This window comes from Musa acuminata, chromosome BXJ3-1 (assembly GCF_036884655.1).
Source record: "Musa acuminata AAA Group cultivar baxijiao chromosome BXJ3-1, Cavendish_Baxijiao_AAA, whole genome shotgun sequence".
NCBI classification, from domain to species: Eukaryota; Viridiplantae; Streptophyta; class Magnoliopsida; order Zingiberales; family Musaceae; genus Musa; species Musa acuminata.
The window spans coordinates 23,928,365-23,945,944 of NC_088349.1; the positions used below are offsets into that span (position 1 = coordinate 23,928,365).

General features: G+C 40.0%; 1 protein-coding gene across 5 annotated transcripts in view; it reads left to right on the forward strand.

Moving 5' to 3' along the window:
• Positions 1 to 17,580, forward strand: part of LOC135629461 (uncharacterized) — a 34,698-nt gene that overhangs the window by 11,304 nt on the left and 5,814 nt on the right. For 3 of the 5 annotated variants that reach the window (XR_010493236.1, XR_010493237.1, XM_065136851.1), the window contains exons 3-9: positions 6,636 to 6,706; positions 11,986 to 12,843; positions 13,460 to 13,553; positions 13,621 to 13,686; positions 13,779 to 14,636; positions 14,726 to 17,029; positions 17,120 to 17,192. Coding sequence is in view for 3 of the 5 variants with exons in the window: in XM_065136851.1 (XP_064992923.1) it covers positions 6,636 to 6,706; positions 11,986 to 12,843; positions 13,460 to 13,553; positions 13,621 to 13,686; positions 13,779 to 14,636; positions 14,726 to 17,029; positions 17,120 to 17,192 (4,324 nt within the window). In the remaining 2 variants the exon portion in view is untranslated. Of the gene's footprint in view, positions 1 to 1,032; positions 6,525 to 6,635; positions 6,727 to 11,985; positions 12,844 to 13,459; positions 13,554 to 13,620; positions 13,687 to 13,778; positions 14,637 to 14,725; positions 17,030 to 17,119; positions 17,193 to 17,580 lie in introns of those variants that run through there. The other 2 variants (XM_065136853.1, XM_065136852.1) reach the window with 2 other exon arrangements.

Sequence of the window (17,580 nt, forward strand, 5' to 3'; positions counted from 1 at the left end):
TAACTCAACAATTCTTCTTTTACCTCAGGTGAACACTTTTTGCAAGCTACTACATTCTTGAAATTTTCTACTAGATGTTGTTTTGCACGAAAAATACCACCTCTAGTAGTCTTATCGCAGAATATGCAAGTCACTGCATTAGGATCTTTCAGATCTTTCAAATAATTATACTTCCATGCAGGATCTTTTTTTGATGCTATTGGAGACTCTATTGAGTTGCTCTGTACACTTGCTATTTATCTTGAAACCTAGCAATAATTTCAAATAAATAAAAATTAACAGTATTAAAATCAAAATAATATATTATTAATCTATTAACAGTATTGAAAATTAATAATTTTAAATAAACCTAACAATATTAACAGTATACAGTATACTATTAACAGTATATTGTATACTACTAACAGAAGGAAGTGTAAGGGGGTGTTGAGCTTGCTGATTGAGAAAAGAGGAAGCGGCAGCGGCAGCGGAGTGTAAGGAGGCAGCGACAGCGGGAGCAGGAGCGGGAGCGGGAGGAGGAGCGGCGAGCAGCGGGAGGCGCGAGCGGCGATAGCGGCAGCGTTTGCGAGCAGCGACAGCGGGAGCAGGAGCGGCGAGCAACGGGAGGCGCGAGCGGCGACAGCGGCAGTGTTTGTGAGTAGCGACAACGACGAGCAACGGGATCGAGATCGGGAGCGGCAGTGGCAACGAGGGTTAGGACTGGGTTGTCACTGATATCGGTTTTAGTTGGTTCGATTGAACCAACTAACCACCAGAGACCGAATCAGGACCGAACCAGACCTAAAATCCTGGTTCGGTCGCCTTGGTTAACCCAGACGCTCGCCCGAAGAGCCCAGCGCCTAGGCTCGGGCGAGCGCCCAGGCGGCGCCTCTTTGAAGCGCGCCGCTTGGAAGATTAGCGAGGCGTTCGGGCCTCGCCTCGCCTCGCCCGAGCGCCTAGGCGAGCGCCCGAGCGCCTTTTTAAATCGTTGCTATCGACGCTTCATAGCGGGGTATTCGAAGCGTGCAACTCCACTAACAGAGTTGCTGAAGAAGAAGCAACCTTGGAGGTGGTTTGATAAATGTGAAGCTGCATTCCAAGATCTGAACGTTGTTGTGTTGGAAGAACCGGTGCTCAAATTGCTGGACTATGGGGAGCCCTTCGAAGTCCATACGGATGCTTCAGACTTCGCTATTGGGGGAGTACTCATGTAGGAGGGTCATCCGGTGGCCTACGAGAGCCGCAAGCTCAACAAGACCGAGTGGCAGTATCCGGTGCACGAGAAGGAGATGACAGCGGTGGTCCACTGTCTACGAGTTTGGTGACACTACCTTCTTGGATCGCGATTTGTGCTGAGGACAGACATCGCTTTAAGCTATTTCCAAACTCAGAAGAAACTCTCCCCAAAGCAAGCACGATGGCAGGACTTCTTGGCTGAGTTTGATATGACAATGGAGTACAAGCCCGAAAAAGCAAATGTCGTGGTCGATGCATTGAGCCCGAAGGTGGAGAGAGTGAATGCCATACAGTTGGAGGGCAGAGGCCAAGCAAGTCAATTGCACTCCAACTTCCTTTCCAAGATCAGGGATGGACTGTATAGTGATCCCCAAGCAGTAACCCTGATGCAACTCATCAAAGAAGGCAAGGCACGACGATTTTAGGTCCAGGAGGGACTCATTTACACAAAATGGAATAGGGTTTATATCCCTCAAGTGGACAATTTGAGGCGTGAGCTCTTAAGAGAGTGTCACGATTCCCTTTGGGTTGGACATCCGAGTATTCACAAAACCTTGGCTCTCATGGAGAGGGCATTCTATTGGCCGAAGATGGGGACTGATGTTGAGGAATATGTTCGAACGTGCCTCACTTGCCAACAAGACAAGGTGGAGCAATGGAAGCCGATGGGACTTTTGGAATCGTTGCCCGTACCAGAAAGGCCGTGGGAGAGCATTTCCTTAGACTTCATATCAAGCTTGCCGACAGTAGGGGGATTGGGATCGATACTCGTAGTAGTCGATCGATTTTTAAAGTTTGCAACTTTCATTGCTGCGCCCCTACACTGTTCAGCAGAGGAGGCGGCCAAGCTGATGATGAAGAATATGGTGAAGTATTGGGGAGTCTCGCATAATATTATCGGTGATTGTGATGCTCGGTTCTTGCGATGATTTTGGACCGAGCTATTCAAATTATTGGGGTCTAAGTTATACTTTTCCACAAGCCTCCACCCCTAGACAGATGGCCAAATCGAAAGGATAAACTCGCTCCTGGAACAATATCTTCGGCACTACGTGAGTGCCAACCAACGAGATTGGGTGAAGCTGTTGGACATAGCCCAATTCTCCTGCAACTTGCAGCGGAGCTCTGTGTCCAACAAGAGCCCATTCGAGATTATTACAGGATAACAACCGTCGACTCCTTACACCCTGGCTATCGGATACATTGGGAGTAGTCCGTCAACTTATCACTTTGCCAAAGAATGGCACTGAAATGTAGATATTGCGCGGGCTTACTTGGAGAAGGAGATCAAAAAGATAAAGAAGTGGGCCGACTTGGGAAGGCGATCGTAAGAGTTCAAAGTCGACGATTTAGTGTTGGTGAAGCTCCAACTAGCATCACTCCAATCCTTTAGGAACAAAGTACACAAAGGATTGGTGCGCAAGTATGAAGGGCCCTTCCCAATTATCAGTAGGGTGGGCAACGTCTCCTACAGGTTGCAGCTACCGGCGTGGCTCAAAAATCATAATGTTTTTCACGCTTGCAACTTGAAAGCCTACCACTCAGATCCGCAAGATGCTTTCCAAAATGTTCCAACTCGGCTACCCCCCACCATAGCCTCCTACGAGAAGCGAGTTGATACCATTCTAGCGGATCACAAGATAAAGCTACCTAATGGTGCTGAGCAGACCGAGTACTTGGTGAAGTGGCGAAAGCTTCCCCGAACTGAAGCAAGTTAGGAGCCCGAAGACGCCCTACGACATGAAGAAGCAATCATCAACAACAACCAACAAGCATCGACGAGGGCGTCGACAGGTTAAGTTGGGCAGAATGTCACGAACGGTCGTCGCGCACTCGCAACAACTTCGTTCAACGAACCGTTCGTCGCTTTTGCATGCTTGAACAGAGACATGACAGCTTGTTTTGCCTTGGTTTTATGTGTTTTTGCTTGTAAAAATACATGTTCGAACAGGTTGCAGCGCACAGTACGACTGCTCACCGCGTTGGGTTAAAAAGCCCTAAAATGGCTCCGTTTTTGCGTGCCGCGGGCTGTTTTCTGCAGCCCGCTGCACCTCGCAAAATGTCAATCATCTCAGCACCCTAGAATCCCCCCGGTAGCACAGGGCTGGATGGGGCTTCGGTATATTGTCGGGTGTTGAAAAATCTTCACAAGTTTGCACGTTGACTTGATGAGAACTTGCCTTCGCGCCCGGCACCCGGTGAGCAGTTGTTTGTGGACTTGCAACTATTCGTTCTACCTTTTAAAGTCCTTATTTTCCTCCTTTCTCTCTTTTATCTAATACACGTAAGGTGCTCGCTGAATTGCTTGTAAAGCTTCCCTCTTCGCGAGACGTTGGGACTTGTCCGTCGCTCGTTCTTCGAACTAATAAACTTTCTCTTTTACAGGTCCTTCGGGACCTGAGTGAGGTTGTAAATTGGCTGACCTTTGCGGATGTATATCGCAAGGGCGCGTCAAGACTTAGGCAATCCTAGTTAAGTCCGAGAAGTTGGCACAAGGGTGCTTCGTGACTTAGGCAACTCAAGCTAAGTTCGCGTCTTGGCCGCAAGGGTGCCTCTCGACTTAGGCAATTCCAGCTAAGTCCGTGACAGTGTGTCTTCCGAAGCTATCTTAGAAAGTGGTGCCGCATATGGAGAGCCATCATCTATTAGAAAGAGAGAACATCATCCAAGGGAAGCGTCGTGAAATTGTTTCCCCACTTCAATCTCCGATTAAGATGTCGATTCCCTTCACCAATCTAGAAATAGGCTTCGACTCTGAATTGTTTGCCTTCATGCGGTTCAAACTCTTTGTGAACTTTAATTCGGGACTCTTTGCCTCTTAGTTTGCTATGGTGTGTGTGGCTCTTGCATCCACCAATGCCTGAATCATCTTCTCATTTAATCTAATGTCCATCAACATCAATAGGATGTCGTCTTTGTCTCTCTTAATGTTGTTTTTGATTGCTTTTCCACTTTGAGCTCACATTGCATTCAACAAATTACACTGACCCAATGCATGGTCGTTGTGGTGATCCTTCGTCACTTCCCAATTCTAACAAACTAGAGCCTGAAGAGTCACCTTTCTTCTTTGGCCTCCTCTTGAGCTTCTCCTGGACTTCACCTCTTAATGCATTCAACAAACACACAATTCCCATGTGAGGTCTTGGCGATGAGACGTTGCTACTCAAACACAACCTGCCCAAACTAGATGATTTTGCCAATGCTCTTCTTTGGCAATGAAGAAGCCGTAAAGGTAGGACAATATTGAGTGCTTCTCTTTGTTGCGGCCATTTGATTGCTTTTCGTTGTTGGCATTCCATTGTTGGATGCTGTCCACCGCACAAATGACATGTGCCAGACTTTAGGACTTTTGTATCCATGTTTCATCAAAGCACTTTTCTTCTTATTTGGAAGTTTTTGGAGATCCCTTCTTTAGTAAGTACTTTTTCTTTGTCATCTCTATTATAGAGAAATCTGTGAGTCGTTCCGCCTTTACGAGTACACCTATTAGCTTATGGACATTTTAATGATGCAACTCCTGCTGAACCCACAATTTTAAATTGTCAAGGAAGTAGAAAAGTTTATCTTTCTCAGACATGTCTTGGATGTTCAACATCAATGTAAAAAACTACTTTAGATAATCACGAATTGTCTAGGTCTAGTGAAGTTGCCACAACTTTCACGGTGCGATGAACCCTGTATTCTCTAACATGAATCTAGAAATAGGCTCAGACATGTCTTGGATGTTCAACATCAATGTAAAAAACTACTTTAGATAATCACGAATTGTCTAGGTCTAGTGAAGTTGCCACAACTTTCACGGTGCGATGAACCCTGTATTCTCTAACATGAATCGAGTATTCAATTCCCTCTTCAAGGCTTCCCAAGTGTCAATGTTTTAGCGATCCTATTTCATATCCTCCCAGCATGTGTGCCACCACAGTTTTGCATCATCGATGAGATATATAATTGCCGGCGACACCTTGGAATCTTTAGATTCTGGTGAGGTCGCTTTGCAGTATTAATCTATATCAAAGAGACTTTTCTGACTTCTTGGCATCCTGAGCACCATTATGGCTCTATGGTTTGGGAGCCTTCATTTGTGATGATAGATGACTACGAGACATTCCTTTTCACATATGCACACTTGCATGAGTGTTAACACATGAGATGTCAATTCCCTTACTCTTGTAAGTATTGTACGGATTCTCTCATATCATTCATTATCCTTTCTACTTGGATCTCCAACTGATCTAGTCAGGATTCTGACCCTTCTTGCTTGGACTCTATCACCACAAAGCGTTCCCTGTTCCTGTAGAGCTTTACTAACTTTCAATTAACACAATGTTGAGCCACAACTCCAGCTCAGCCACTCTTCATTGCTTCTACCCGTTCAAGTTGCCCTTTGTGTTGTGCCTCTTCTGCACGAGAGAACTCTTGCTCTGTGGGCAAATCACTGCAAATACCACTCCTCTTGAGCGTCTTTGCTAATTTTCGCATGAGTTTCTCATTTGTTTTTAGGGAACGATCACATTTTTGTAGCTCCTATTGTACAACCGTGCTACTTTTGCCATGATGTCTCACCATGGCAATTCAGTGTTTGTTTGACCCGCTCTAACTTTACTTTGTCATCTTGTCACGTCCATAGTTGGGGTTACCTAAGGCATGCGACACCCAAGTGATATTCGTTCACAAGGGTCAACCTAGACATTAAACTTGTGCAGTCCACAAAGGACCTACTCATGCTTACGGGGAAGGTTAGAAAGACAAACGAATGGGTAATATGTTGTCGTTGCATACGGAAAGGGCAAGATAATCAAGATCACAAGCAACACAAAGCTACCAACTTTTATTAGGCACAAAAGGCTCTAAAAAATGGGCTAAATGATTACACTCAAAAGGGTTCTTTGAGTTCAGAAGGCAGGCCCAATATTCACCTAGCACTATCGTTTAACAAAAAATGGACACACGAAAGATGTTCCACCACTTGATGCCATCCAAGGTTCTAGGGTGTTGAGACAACAGATGTTTTGCACCAAAAGACTGTCAACTAGAAATCAACTCATAGCACATGAGAACAGACACACGATAATGGGCACACGAGAACAAATTATGATGCCCTCTGTGCGATGCTATAAAGCCAGAAATGTTTCCGAGTTTTACATAGCAGAAACCAAAAAAAAGAACACTTCTGACAAAGCAAAATGAGGTTGATTGTACTTTCAATCCTGGACAATCTGCCTAGAAGAAAATTCTCGGGAACACTGGAAAACAATAGGAAACAATGACTGCAAAGCATCATGGATGCATGTCCATCGCTCCATGACAGCGTATATGTTCAAACCATGCTCTCCATACAAAGATCTAGGATTTTAGTTTATGATTTTCTATTTTTATGCTCCAATTTGTTTCTAGTGACTTGTATGTTTTACATGGTGCAGATCAAGTGACTTCTGAAAATAGTATTCCACTCTCGCCCCAATGGCTCTATGCCAAGGCTAGTGACAGCAAGGTTGTATTTCTAATGTACCGGTATTAGCTTTCTCTTTTGTTCCTACTTCTTGGTGGTTGTTTACTCTACTATTCTTTCTAAGCAGGCATTTTAGTTGGTTTCTTATATTATTTGCTACTTCAGCCATTTTATTTATCTGATGAGGTTCTTTATTTCAGTTTTTCATTGATATTTTTTTTGGAGTTGATGTAACTTAAGCTTATTGTTTATATCACAATTTCTACTCTAAGATATTTGACTATCAAAATGCCACAAAATTTTCCACCTGTTAATACATGTTGCAATTGATTCTAGTTTTACATTCTTTTTCTTACTTCTGAATATCGTAAAGGGTTCGCCAGAATTTGACTCGGTAAACTTCCAAAATTTAGTGGTTTCTTGATCTGGTATTTATTATTGTGTTTGTTCTTGTCGCTTGCATTTCTCAGTTCATTACAATCATCAAGAATTAAATTTTGGATCTGTCAAGCTGATATTAAGGCATATTTAGGTGATGTCACCAGTTGTGATGCTCTTTGTAGATTTAATATAATAAATTTTGATTATCCATAATTCCATATAGTTATGTGGTTAGATTTTAATTACATGTCAGACGAGAAGTCTATTGTTTAATTAACTGAGGAGATCGATGATTGTCTTGAATTTCATAGGCAAATGTGGAAGTTTATGCTGAGATAGGAAATGCATGGCAGTTAGTATTTCATCTAATCTTTGTGTGGTATTGATGGGTTCTTAAAATATACATTTTGGTAGAAGATGTACTTTTAACAATGCATTTTATGCCTCTAATTTATTTAATTATTACAATTATGATGGTAAAGTGTGTATTGATTTTATCTGATTAGGCTCTCTTAGCTTTTTTAATTGAGTATTTGTAATAATAAAGATTGTGGTGGCTTGGGTTATGGTTCTACCAACTAGCCACAAGTATTGTCTGCAATGCTGTACTCGAAGTCTGTGCTATTGGCACACTTAGCTTTATGCATGACATGTAAAAAGCATTCTGCTCATCTGATGCTTTAATATATGCCAGCACTTTAATCTTTATGTCTGATTATGTGATAATTATAACAGAATCAACGAAGTCATGCAGAGTTGGTTCTCATTTTAATATGACACTCTAACTAGTTCCACATTAAGGATTGCTACTGAACTTGGTTGGTATATGAGAGTACTACTGTCAGCTTGAGCTTAATTGTTTTGGGCCGCATGGTAGGGCTAGGCTATTATGTCCATCTGATTGAGATGTGGCAATTATAATTAAACTAACAACTAATTTTATAACTATGTAGAGTAGTAGGTTTGTAGGAAAATATTGCTTGTAGATTGTGCAAGGGGGATGCCAAGTGTGGATCTCTTACTTCAACTTTATCCACCCTACATGCCACCTGATTGGATGATTTCAGGCTGCATTGGGCCTTGAATTGTCAAACCTAAATGGGTGGGTGGGTGGGTGGGGGATGGGAGATTGTAATTCCTTGTTTAGTCGGTTAGTCCCACATTAGAAGTTGTGGATGAGTTGGACCATTATATAAGAACAGATGAGCTTATCTTGGTTGCTTGGATTTAACCATCTTTGGGCCATGTTGCTAAGGCAAGTTTGCCCAAGTGATTGTGCAATTTGGTTTCTTGGGTTAGGTTGTGGTGATTAAAGTGATTGGTAAACTTAATTGGATCCCATTCCTCTTCTGTGAAGTAGTTTTATTTTTATTTCTAACTTGTCAATTCTTGATACATTCAACTGAGACTTCATATTCCGTGGTGTAGATTAAATTTTTTTAAACAAGATATAATTTTATTAGAATTTTTTAAGTTAGGGTTTAAAAATCATTCATCACATTGGTAATTTGGTAGATTATTGAATTTGATTTAATGTGCTATTTCATGTGAAACATGGAAGATACTGCTGCTATGTTGAATGTTCAGCTTTTGCATTTTCTGAGACAACTTCGTAATTCTGTCAAAAGAACGTATGGACGACATTCTTTTTGTCATTCTATTTTTTGGATGAGTAGACAAGCTATGGAACTTGTGGACCGGGAACAAGCTGCATTTGGCTAAAGTTAACTCTAGAATATATGAAAGGCCACAAAATTAGAAAGTGAACTTGTTGGCTAATTACTACTTTTAGCTAACTAATTAACCTGAAAAATGTGTAAATTATGAAATAGTTTGAAGTTAAGCATCTATTTGTGTCTGTTCATCCATAATGAACATATTCCTTGTGTGTATGCAGTTAAATTTATGGTCATTATTACATATTTTTAAGGAACAATTTAAGTGTTTTTGATATTCCAGTAAACATGCAAGTTAAATCTAGCTTACTACTAAAAATATTTTGAAGTGCTTATAGCATGTATATTTGTTCATCCATGATGAACATATTTCTTGTGGGTATGCAGTTAAATTTATGGTCATTATTACATTTTTAAGGAATAAATTAAATGTTTTTAATTTTCCAGTCAACATGCAAGATAAATCTAGCTTACTAATAAAACAGACCATTTATTTTATCATTTTAGGCAGAGATCAAAAGTCTAGAAAGGTTCCATTTTTGCAATTATGCACGTTGGACTCCCGGTTGTGTTTAATCATGTGGTTTGTCTGTTCAAACATCTCCACTTACATCTTCTAAAGGCTTGTACAAGTTGGTCATGCAGCATTTTAGAGAGAGGTGCAAATTCAAGGTGATATTTGTGCTTTTATTTCTGGTGATATGTTGCTTTCTCGTCCAACTCTCGATTTCCCTGAGGAAATTTTTTGCGGACTGGACTGTTGCCTTTTTGCATTGTTTGTTTGTTAGCTTTGGTGCATTTATGTTTTGTTAATTCTGGTATAACACTTCTTGGAGCTTCTGCAATTATCAAATTGTTATTTTTGTCATTTAGTGAGCAAGTATGTATTACCATCAGTGTGATGTTTGTTTGTGCTTAGCTTTTGGAGTTTTCTTTGCTTGATATTGTTTGGTACATGTGCATAACTTCAAATGTTGTCTTTGGTTCCTTTTTGTAGTTTGTCCTAGTTTAGTTACTAGTATTACTTCCTTCCACAAGTGCACCAGAAATGTACCTAGTCACTGTGATATTGATGCCTTTAAATTGGGAAATTGGTTATCTGCTTGTACTTCTTGAATTCACAATGGTGGCTTGATGTTATCATAAGAAATGATCTCACCTTCAGGTCATATGTGTTGATTGGATGGTTTATGGTGAATTGGATTGTCATATGTCATAGAAACATTCATCTGGAGCTGTCAATATTTGTTAGAGTCCCATTGGAAATTTTGTCTATCATGATACCTCTTTAAAAGACTTCTTTAGTGAAATGATGTGAGGGTTATCCTCAGGTTCTAATGGATCACTGAAAGTTTTATCCCCTCTTCTATTTCAGACTCCATAGCACACTAAAATAGTTATTCTATCTGAAATACCGTCATATTATACTACTGTATCAGATTCATCATTCCCATTCTTTAGATTGCTATTTTAATGTTGTCATGACAATTTAAATATTCTTTTGTATAGTTACATGTATTAGAAAAATGACATCAAACTGTTCGTAGTTGCTTTTGGTTTGGACCTCACCTGAAAGTTTCCTCGAAAAGTTATCTTTCGAGACATTTGAGTTGATTAGTGCCTTGTTGCACAAGTTCAGATTTGGGTCCATGTGTGAGCGTCATCTGCGTCATTTGATATAATGGAAAATTTTCGAATTTTTTTGAAAAAAAAACCAGTCTCACTAAAGGAAAATTATTACTTGTTTACCTTGGTTGATTTTGCTGTGAAAAGCTTTCAGTGCTACCTTTTGTCACTTGGTTTCTCGTGTCTTGGATTCTATTTGTTATGAGAGGGTACTTTTTGGGACTTATGCATCAGCCATTCAGTAAATGTTGCTTTTAATACTTGAGTGTTGGTGAGTTGGTGGGCACTGCTGCATTTCTATGCATTGATTCTTAACATCTACTCTTTGTATGTTCCAATTATATTCAGTGATTCTTACATCTACTCTTTGTATGTTCAAGTTAGTGATTCAGTGTTTGAGAATGTTTAGTTGGTTTGACACCAAGAGCCTTCTTTTTTATTTAACTTAATACCTTTCAAAATGACTTATTGTTGCATCATGGAGACTTAGTTTCATTCTCTCTGATGGTTAGTTTTCCCATGGGAATGTGCACTGTGCAGTTTGAACCATTAAACTGTCTTTGACACTTCCATTTATGTTAATGGTTTGACATTTTGGTTTGTGAATTATGGATGGTTAAGTTGTTTGCTCCCGTTTTTTCTCATATCAACCAAATTAAGCATTAACCCATATTATGTATATGTCCAAACCTCTTCCTCCACTGTACCTCTTCCTTCCTCTTCTCCTTTTTCTCTCTTAAAGAGTATGGTACATACTGGTATATGAGTACACTGGTACCGGTCCCTGTTCGAGATTGCAAACCTTGTATATGTCTATATATATGTGTATGATATTCTTTAACTAAAACCTTAAGGTGAGCCAGCCTAGAGTCCCAATTTCTCACTCCTAAAGTATGTCATTTTTTTTATTATCTTTTAAGGAGTTCGTGTTGCAATTATTTTGTTTAATGAATATCATATGCTACAAACATCCTTGTATTGCTTTTCATGCTATAATGTAATAGTTTGAATACTTGAATTACAATGATATTTCCTAATAACTAGAAACTGTATTAAAAACCAGACAGAACTGTGTTATTTCTTGGTTTGAGAAATTCTCAAACTGATATTTATTAATTTGATTCATTCTCATTTACACTCTAACCAAATTGGATGTGCACAGCCTTAGTGATTATCTCAGCCTTTGGTCAACATAATTATAAGGTAATTCCATCAGTTACCTTGCTTTTAACAAACTGCAGTATGCAACCTGGTCCATCATACTAAACATCTGTTGTCTTTGTTTTATTTGTACATCACTCTCTATCTTTTCTGTTGCTGCCTCGATAAGTATATCTGATGCATGTGTTTGAACCTGAAAGGATTTGTTGGATACTTTGGTTCTTTGGAGAATGATGTGAGATATTAGTTTTGTTTGGTTTGATAATGGATATAAGATACTTCTCTAGACAATTTTACTTTGTTGTGGTTTACCATATTTTGATTATAACACTTTTCATGCGAAATCTAAGTAATTTTGGCCTTTTGGGAAACTATCACTCATGAAAAATGATAGCATTAAATATGATTTTGTTTATAATATTTCTAGATTTTGTAATATTTTCTTAGGCATTCTGACCTCCATGTTATTCGTGTTAGGATACCCGCCCACCAAATTCAGCATCTTCTGGAACCTTGCCTGATATTATTCAGAAAGATATGTGGCGTCTGGATGGATCCCAGGATAAGAAAGAATGGATAAGAAATGCAAGTGATGTAGATTTTAGCCGCCGTTGGCGTGAAGAGGAGAGAGAAACTAGCTTGCTTGGTAGGAAAGAACGTAAAAAGGAAGGAGATCGAGAAACCGAGTACCGAAAAAGTGACCGCCGTCCTGACAATATCCTGTTGAGAGAATCTGCTGATTCTAGGAGTTCACCTTCATCTGACAAGTTTTATGAAGTTCCTAATCGTGGTACAGGGAATGAAAATCGCCGTGACAGCAAGTGGTCATCTAGGTGGGGTCCGGAGGACAAAGAGAATGAAATGCGGACAGAAAAGAAAGTGGATGCAGAAAAAGAAGATTCTCACGTTGAGAAACAGTTTTTTATTGCCAGCTTCCGCCCCTTATCTGGATCTGATTCTCGTGATAAGTGGAGGCCACGCCATCGTCAGGATGTTTATTCCGGTGGGTCATCAGTGATTCGTGCTGCTCCTGGATTTGGGTTGGAAAGAGTTTCCACGGAGGATTCAAATGTGGGTTTTGCTCGTGGTAGGGGTAGATCAGACTCTGTTACAGGATTGCAATTTGGCAGGTCATCTGCTGCTGGCCCTATTGGTGCAACTCCAGTAAATAAAGCGGAGTTCCGGTATCCCAGGGGTAAACTACTAGATATTTATAGGAAGCAGAAGATGACAGTCATTGATGCTACTCCTGTGAGATTTGTAGAAGTTCCTCCGATAACAGAATCTAGCTTTGTGACTCCTTTGGCCTTTGTCATACCTGATGCTGAGGAAGAGGTAATCTATATTTGTATTCCCCATATCTTAGTTCTACCTCAGTATGTTCCTTCTGGCATTTGCAGCTAAGGATAATCTCTCTGCATCTTGCATATAGATGATATAGTTTGAAGATTGATTTTGCTACTCTCATGATATTACTTATTGTTTATCTGTTTTGTATTACTATGGAATTGTTTGCTCTTGGAAATGGAATTTGAATCATTTTTGCATATGGAATTGATCTTGGTACACATGTATAACTAGGAAAAGCTTGTCACTTTGGAATTGCCTGTTTCTACATGGTCTGATCAATAATGAAAAGACACATTATGATGTGATATGCATGTGAACTATGATTCCAGTGGCAAAATATTCATCCAGTATATACGATTTTTACTGAGTGTAGTGCCAAGTAACATTGTGAAACATCTGAAGCATGGAGTATGCCTGCAATACTGGGTCCTGCACAGGCAAAAATTTGGTTGGAAGGTGTATCTATTAAGAGTTACATTTATGTTTGTTATTCCTGCTGTTATTTCTCTGGATTTTCTTACCAAATTACTTCTTTTTTTTGTTGAGGATGATCTTTACAATGAACACATTAATTTAATAAAGTTGGTTGCGTGGTGTGAAGGTTCTTCTGAAAGATATTTGGAAGGGGAAAGTCATGAGCAGTGAAGCAAGTTCAAGTTGGGAAAGGATGGCAAGGGATAATAAAATTGGGATAGGTATGCAACATGTCATCATATTCATATGGTATAGTTTGATTATTGAACCTTGTATATATTTATTTAGGTGATGGAGACAAAACCCTGATTGAGAAGAAACATGCTAGAAGGGGACCTTTTACAAATTCTGAAGGTCATAATAATGCATGTCTTTCCATGTCTTTTTTGAAGCTTTGCGTTGACTTTTTAGATATTACTAAAAGTTGGACTGATTTTTCATTTCAGAGTTGAATTCTGACCATGAAGAACGAAAGGCTGTCAACACTATGATTAATTTGGTGGGTTTTAATGGTTTGACTAAAAAAATTGCAGATCATGAGGTTTTTCATGATAAACCAGTTTCAGTCAGCAATATTACTAATTCCCAGATAAATGATGGTCAGATTGAAGTAGTAAATGTTGATGATGAATCAAGTCATGTGGATATTCTAAAAGATATCAAGTTAGAAGGACAGGATTTAACTGTCTCTGATTTTAATGCTAAGCTACCTGATGAGTCATACCCTTTATTTGATTCATCTTTTGTTGAAGCGATTCCAAGAATCAACAAACTTAAAAGCAGCAAAGCTGAGATGAATCTTTCAGAACAGGGCACTCCTGAGGAGTTGAGTTTATTTTACATGGATCCCCAAGGAGACATACAGGGCCCATTTCTCGGTGCTGATATCATCTCATGGTTTGAACAAGGTTTCTTTGGTACAGATTTACCTGTGTGCTTATCAGATGCTCCTGATGGCACACCTTTTCAGCCACTTGGTGAAGTAATGCCTCACTTGAAACTGGAGTTCCATTCTGGCCCTGATATCTGTTCTGGCGAAAAGTCCGAACCTTTGGATGCTACAAGGAGTGACCTGGAGTCTTGTATCCCTTCTTCCCATGATACTGGTAGTTCTTCCACCACAAACAATCAAAGAAGGGCGCTATCATGGGATTCTCTGGATCATCATGGAAAACATGATGTTCCTGAAAATGAAGCTTTCACAGATCCCAACAAAAACAGTTTATCTTTCCCTAGCTCAGGGACCCCACCAGGTGCAACTGGTGGACACATCTTTCATGATCTTACTGGGCGAGATGCAGAAGGTTTGTATACTTCAAGCAGTTTGCCTTGTTTTTTTTTTCACTTTTATACATAGATTCATGATAGCTGAATAAAACTTTGTTTTCTACAGTTGTATTGTACAAAGGTAGGTCCATGAGTGACATGGGGAAACAATCAGGAAAATTTGCTAATGACCACATTGCTCTATCAAGGTCCCCTAATAATCATCACTATATGGTGCCAGAGGCTGGAAATACTAGTTTTGCCAGTGAGCACATTCCAAGAGAGAATAATTTGGATCCTTTTGGATTATTCTGGTCTGAGCTAGAAGGAACTCAACAGAAGCTTCCCCTTTCATCAAATATTGCAGGGTCTGCTGAGAATTTGATTGGCAACTGTGATTCTTCAAGAAATTCCTTTCCATTTGGCCTCAATCAGACGCAGTTCAATTTGATCAGTGACTTCCCTATTGCCAACAATTCATTGTCCAAAAACTATAGAAGGAGCAATAGTTTAAATATAATTCCTGATATGTTTGATGCAAATAACATGTCACAGATTGAAGCTGAGTCAAGCCACTTTGGCTTAGAACAGCGCCTACTCTTCCAACAATTACAGATGAAAGAACTTCAGCAGCAATGTTTACTGGCCCATCAAAATGCTGAGTTCAGTGGTACACTTTTGGACCAGGTGCATGGACCTATGCACCAACATCACCATGTTCATCAACAACCTGTGGAGGATCTAGAGCGTATGTTGAAATTTCAGTTTGAGCAGCTGCGACATCTTGATATGTTGCAGCAGCAACATCAACTGCGTCAGCAACAGACACAACTGCATGAGCATCAGATTCAATTGTTACAACATCGTCTTCATCATGAACCGCAACCACAACAATCCCAGCAGCAGATGTATCTTGAACATCTGCTGCATCGGCAATTACTTGAAGCTGGTTTTGGAACATCCAACATTGATCCTCATGGGATAAACATGTTTGATCAGGTTCGCTTTAGACAGCAGCTCTTGAAAGAGTCACAACAGTCTCACAACCTTTCACTGCATCATGACTCAGCTATAGATCAACATATCCAAGCAAACTTAGGGCTGAATATTCAACGGCAGAGTCATAATGGTTTATTGGATATTCTATCCCATTCCAGTCAGAGGCAGGTGCCTCCTATAGAACAACAATTTCTTTTAGGGCTTCAGCTGGACCAGCTTCAGGCACAACTGTCGTCCCCTGCTTCTACCAAGCTGTCTGCAATGGAAGAAGAGAGACACATAGGGGGGGTTTGGTCAGTTGGTGAATCTGGTCAGTTTATCAGGACTGCACTTGGTCCACACCAGGATTTTTCTGCCAGATCTAGCCAATCAGAGTTTATGCAGGCAGCAAAGGGACCATTGTTTGAGCAGCGCAGTCATGTTCAACCAAACATTTTGTTTCATGAGAGAATGAAACGAGGGCCTTATGAACAAGGGTCACATCCTATTGACAGGCTACATATGCATGCAGGTACTCCTGGTCCGAACTTGGAACTCATTAATGCCTTAGCACGAGTACAAGGACTGGATGCACATGAGCATCTTAATCATCTGCATACTTCTGGTGAGGTAGGACAGCTTCCTTCTAGTGTACACTCTCATCAGAATCAGATTGCTAATGATTTAACTGGTGCAAGCATGGATGTGAGTGAGAGGCACTGGTTTGAACCAAATAGGCAGCTCTCAGCTGATTTAATGGAATCCCATTTGAAGCACTTGCCAATAGAAGCAGAAAAGAAGAGGGGCATTAGCATAAGTCACTCTGTTAAGGACCCAAATGTATGGGCATCATTTGTAGGAAATGATGGAAGTTCAGGACATGAATTGAGAGACTTGCTCCATCAAGAAATGCTTCTCCAATCTCAACAGCCACTAGGAGTATATAGCACTCCATCTTCCAATGAGCATGGGGACTCTTCTTGGCTCTATTCTCAGCATGGTCCAGAGCATTCCTTTAATCTTGACATGGATAGAGTGGGACTTAGTGGTTCTATGTCTGAGGGTTCTCTTTTTTCTGAAGTAAGACAGCCACGAAACGAGCAACTGATCAACAAAAATCTGGAAGGTAGTGCTAATGACATTGAGAGCAGTAGAAGGCCCAGTTTGAGATCTGGTTCTGCAACATTAATTGAACAGAAACATTTTCTTTCAGATACGGATTATATTGAAAGAGAGAAATTTGTGACTTCTTTGGGTGATGCTTCCTTGCAATCATTTGATTTCTACAATTTAAAGGAGGTGGAAAATAGGAAGATGCAGGGTCTAAAGGGCAGTTCCAGGACTCAATCAGCATTGAACATGCAGGACAGTGGGGTTATGCAAGCAATAGGTGGAGGTCATGAGGAGGTTAATGTTGACAAACTTTTTAGGCATGATTTATCTAGCAAGGCTGGTAATGTGATCTGGCAATGTTTTTATTCTTGAGTTAACTGCTTGTCCCCTTTGGCAATTTATGTAACTATGAACTTGATGTATTATGCAGCCAGAGGTTTGAGCTTCTACAATTATGAAACAGGGACTGATAACGCTCATATTGAAGGGATGGGTAATAACATGTAAGGATATTCTTTCTGCTTTTGTGAAAAGAATAAGAATCAGATGAAATCTTTTTTCGTGCTTTGAAATCATGATATCTTGATACTGTTCTTTTTCACTATCTTATTGGGTACTTTTTGTTTGCTTTTCTTCTTGATAATAATCCAACATCATTTGGATAATGAATGGTTTGTGCATGGTTTTTGTGCTGCATGAATTTACTTGAATTTAATTCATACACCATTTTTTTATCTTTTCTAGTAACCTATACTATATTTATGTGTATCTTCATATGCATGCACACATGGACTATTGTTCTTACTAGTGTTGATCATTGCGAAGGATGAAGCTACGACATTGAGGTCACTAGTTCAGGAGAATTTAAGTCATACACCTATACTATATTTA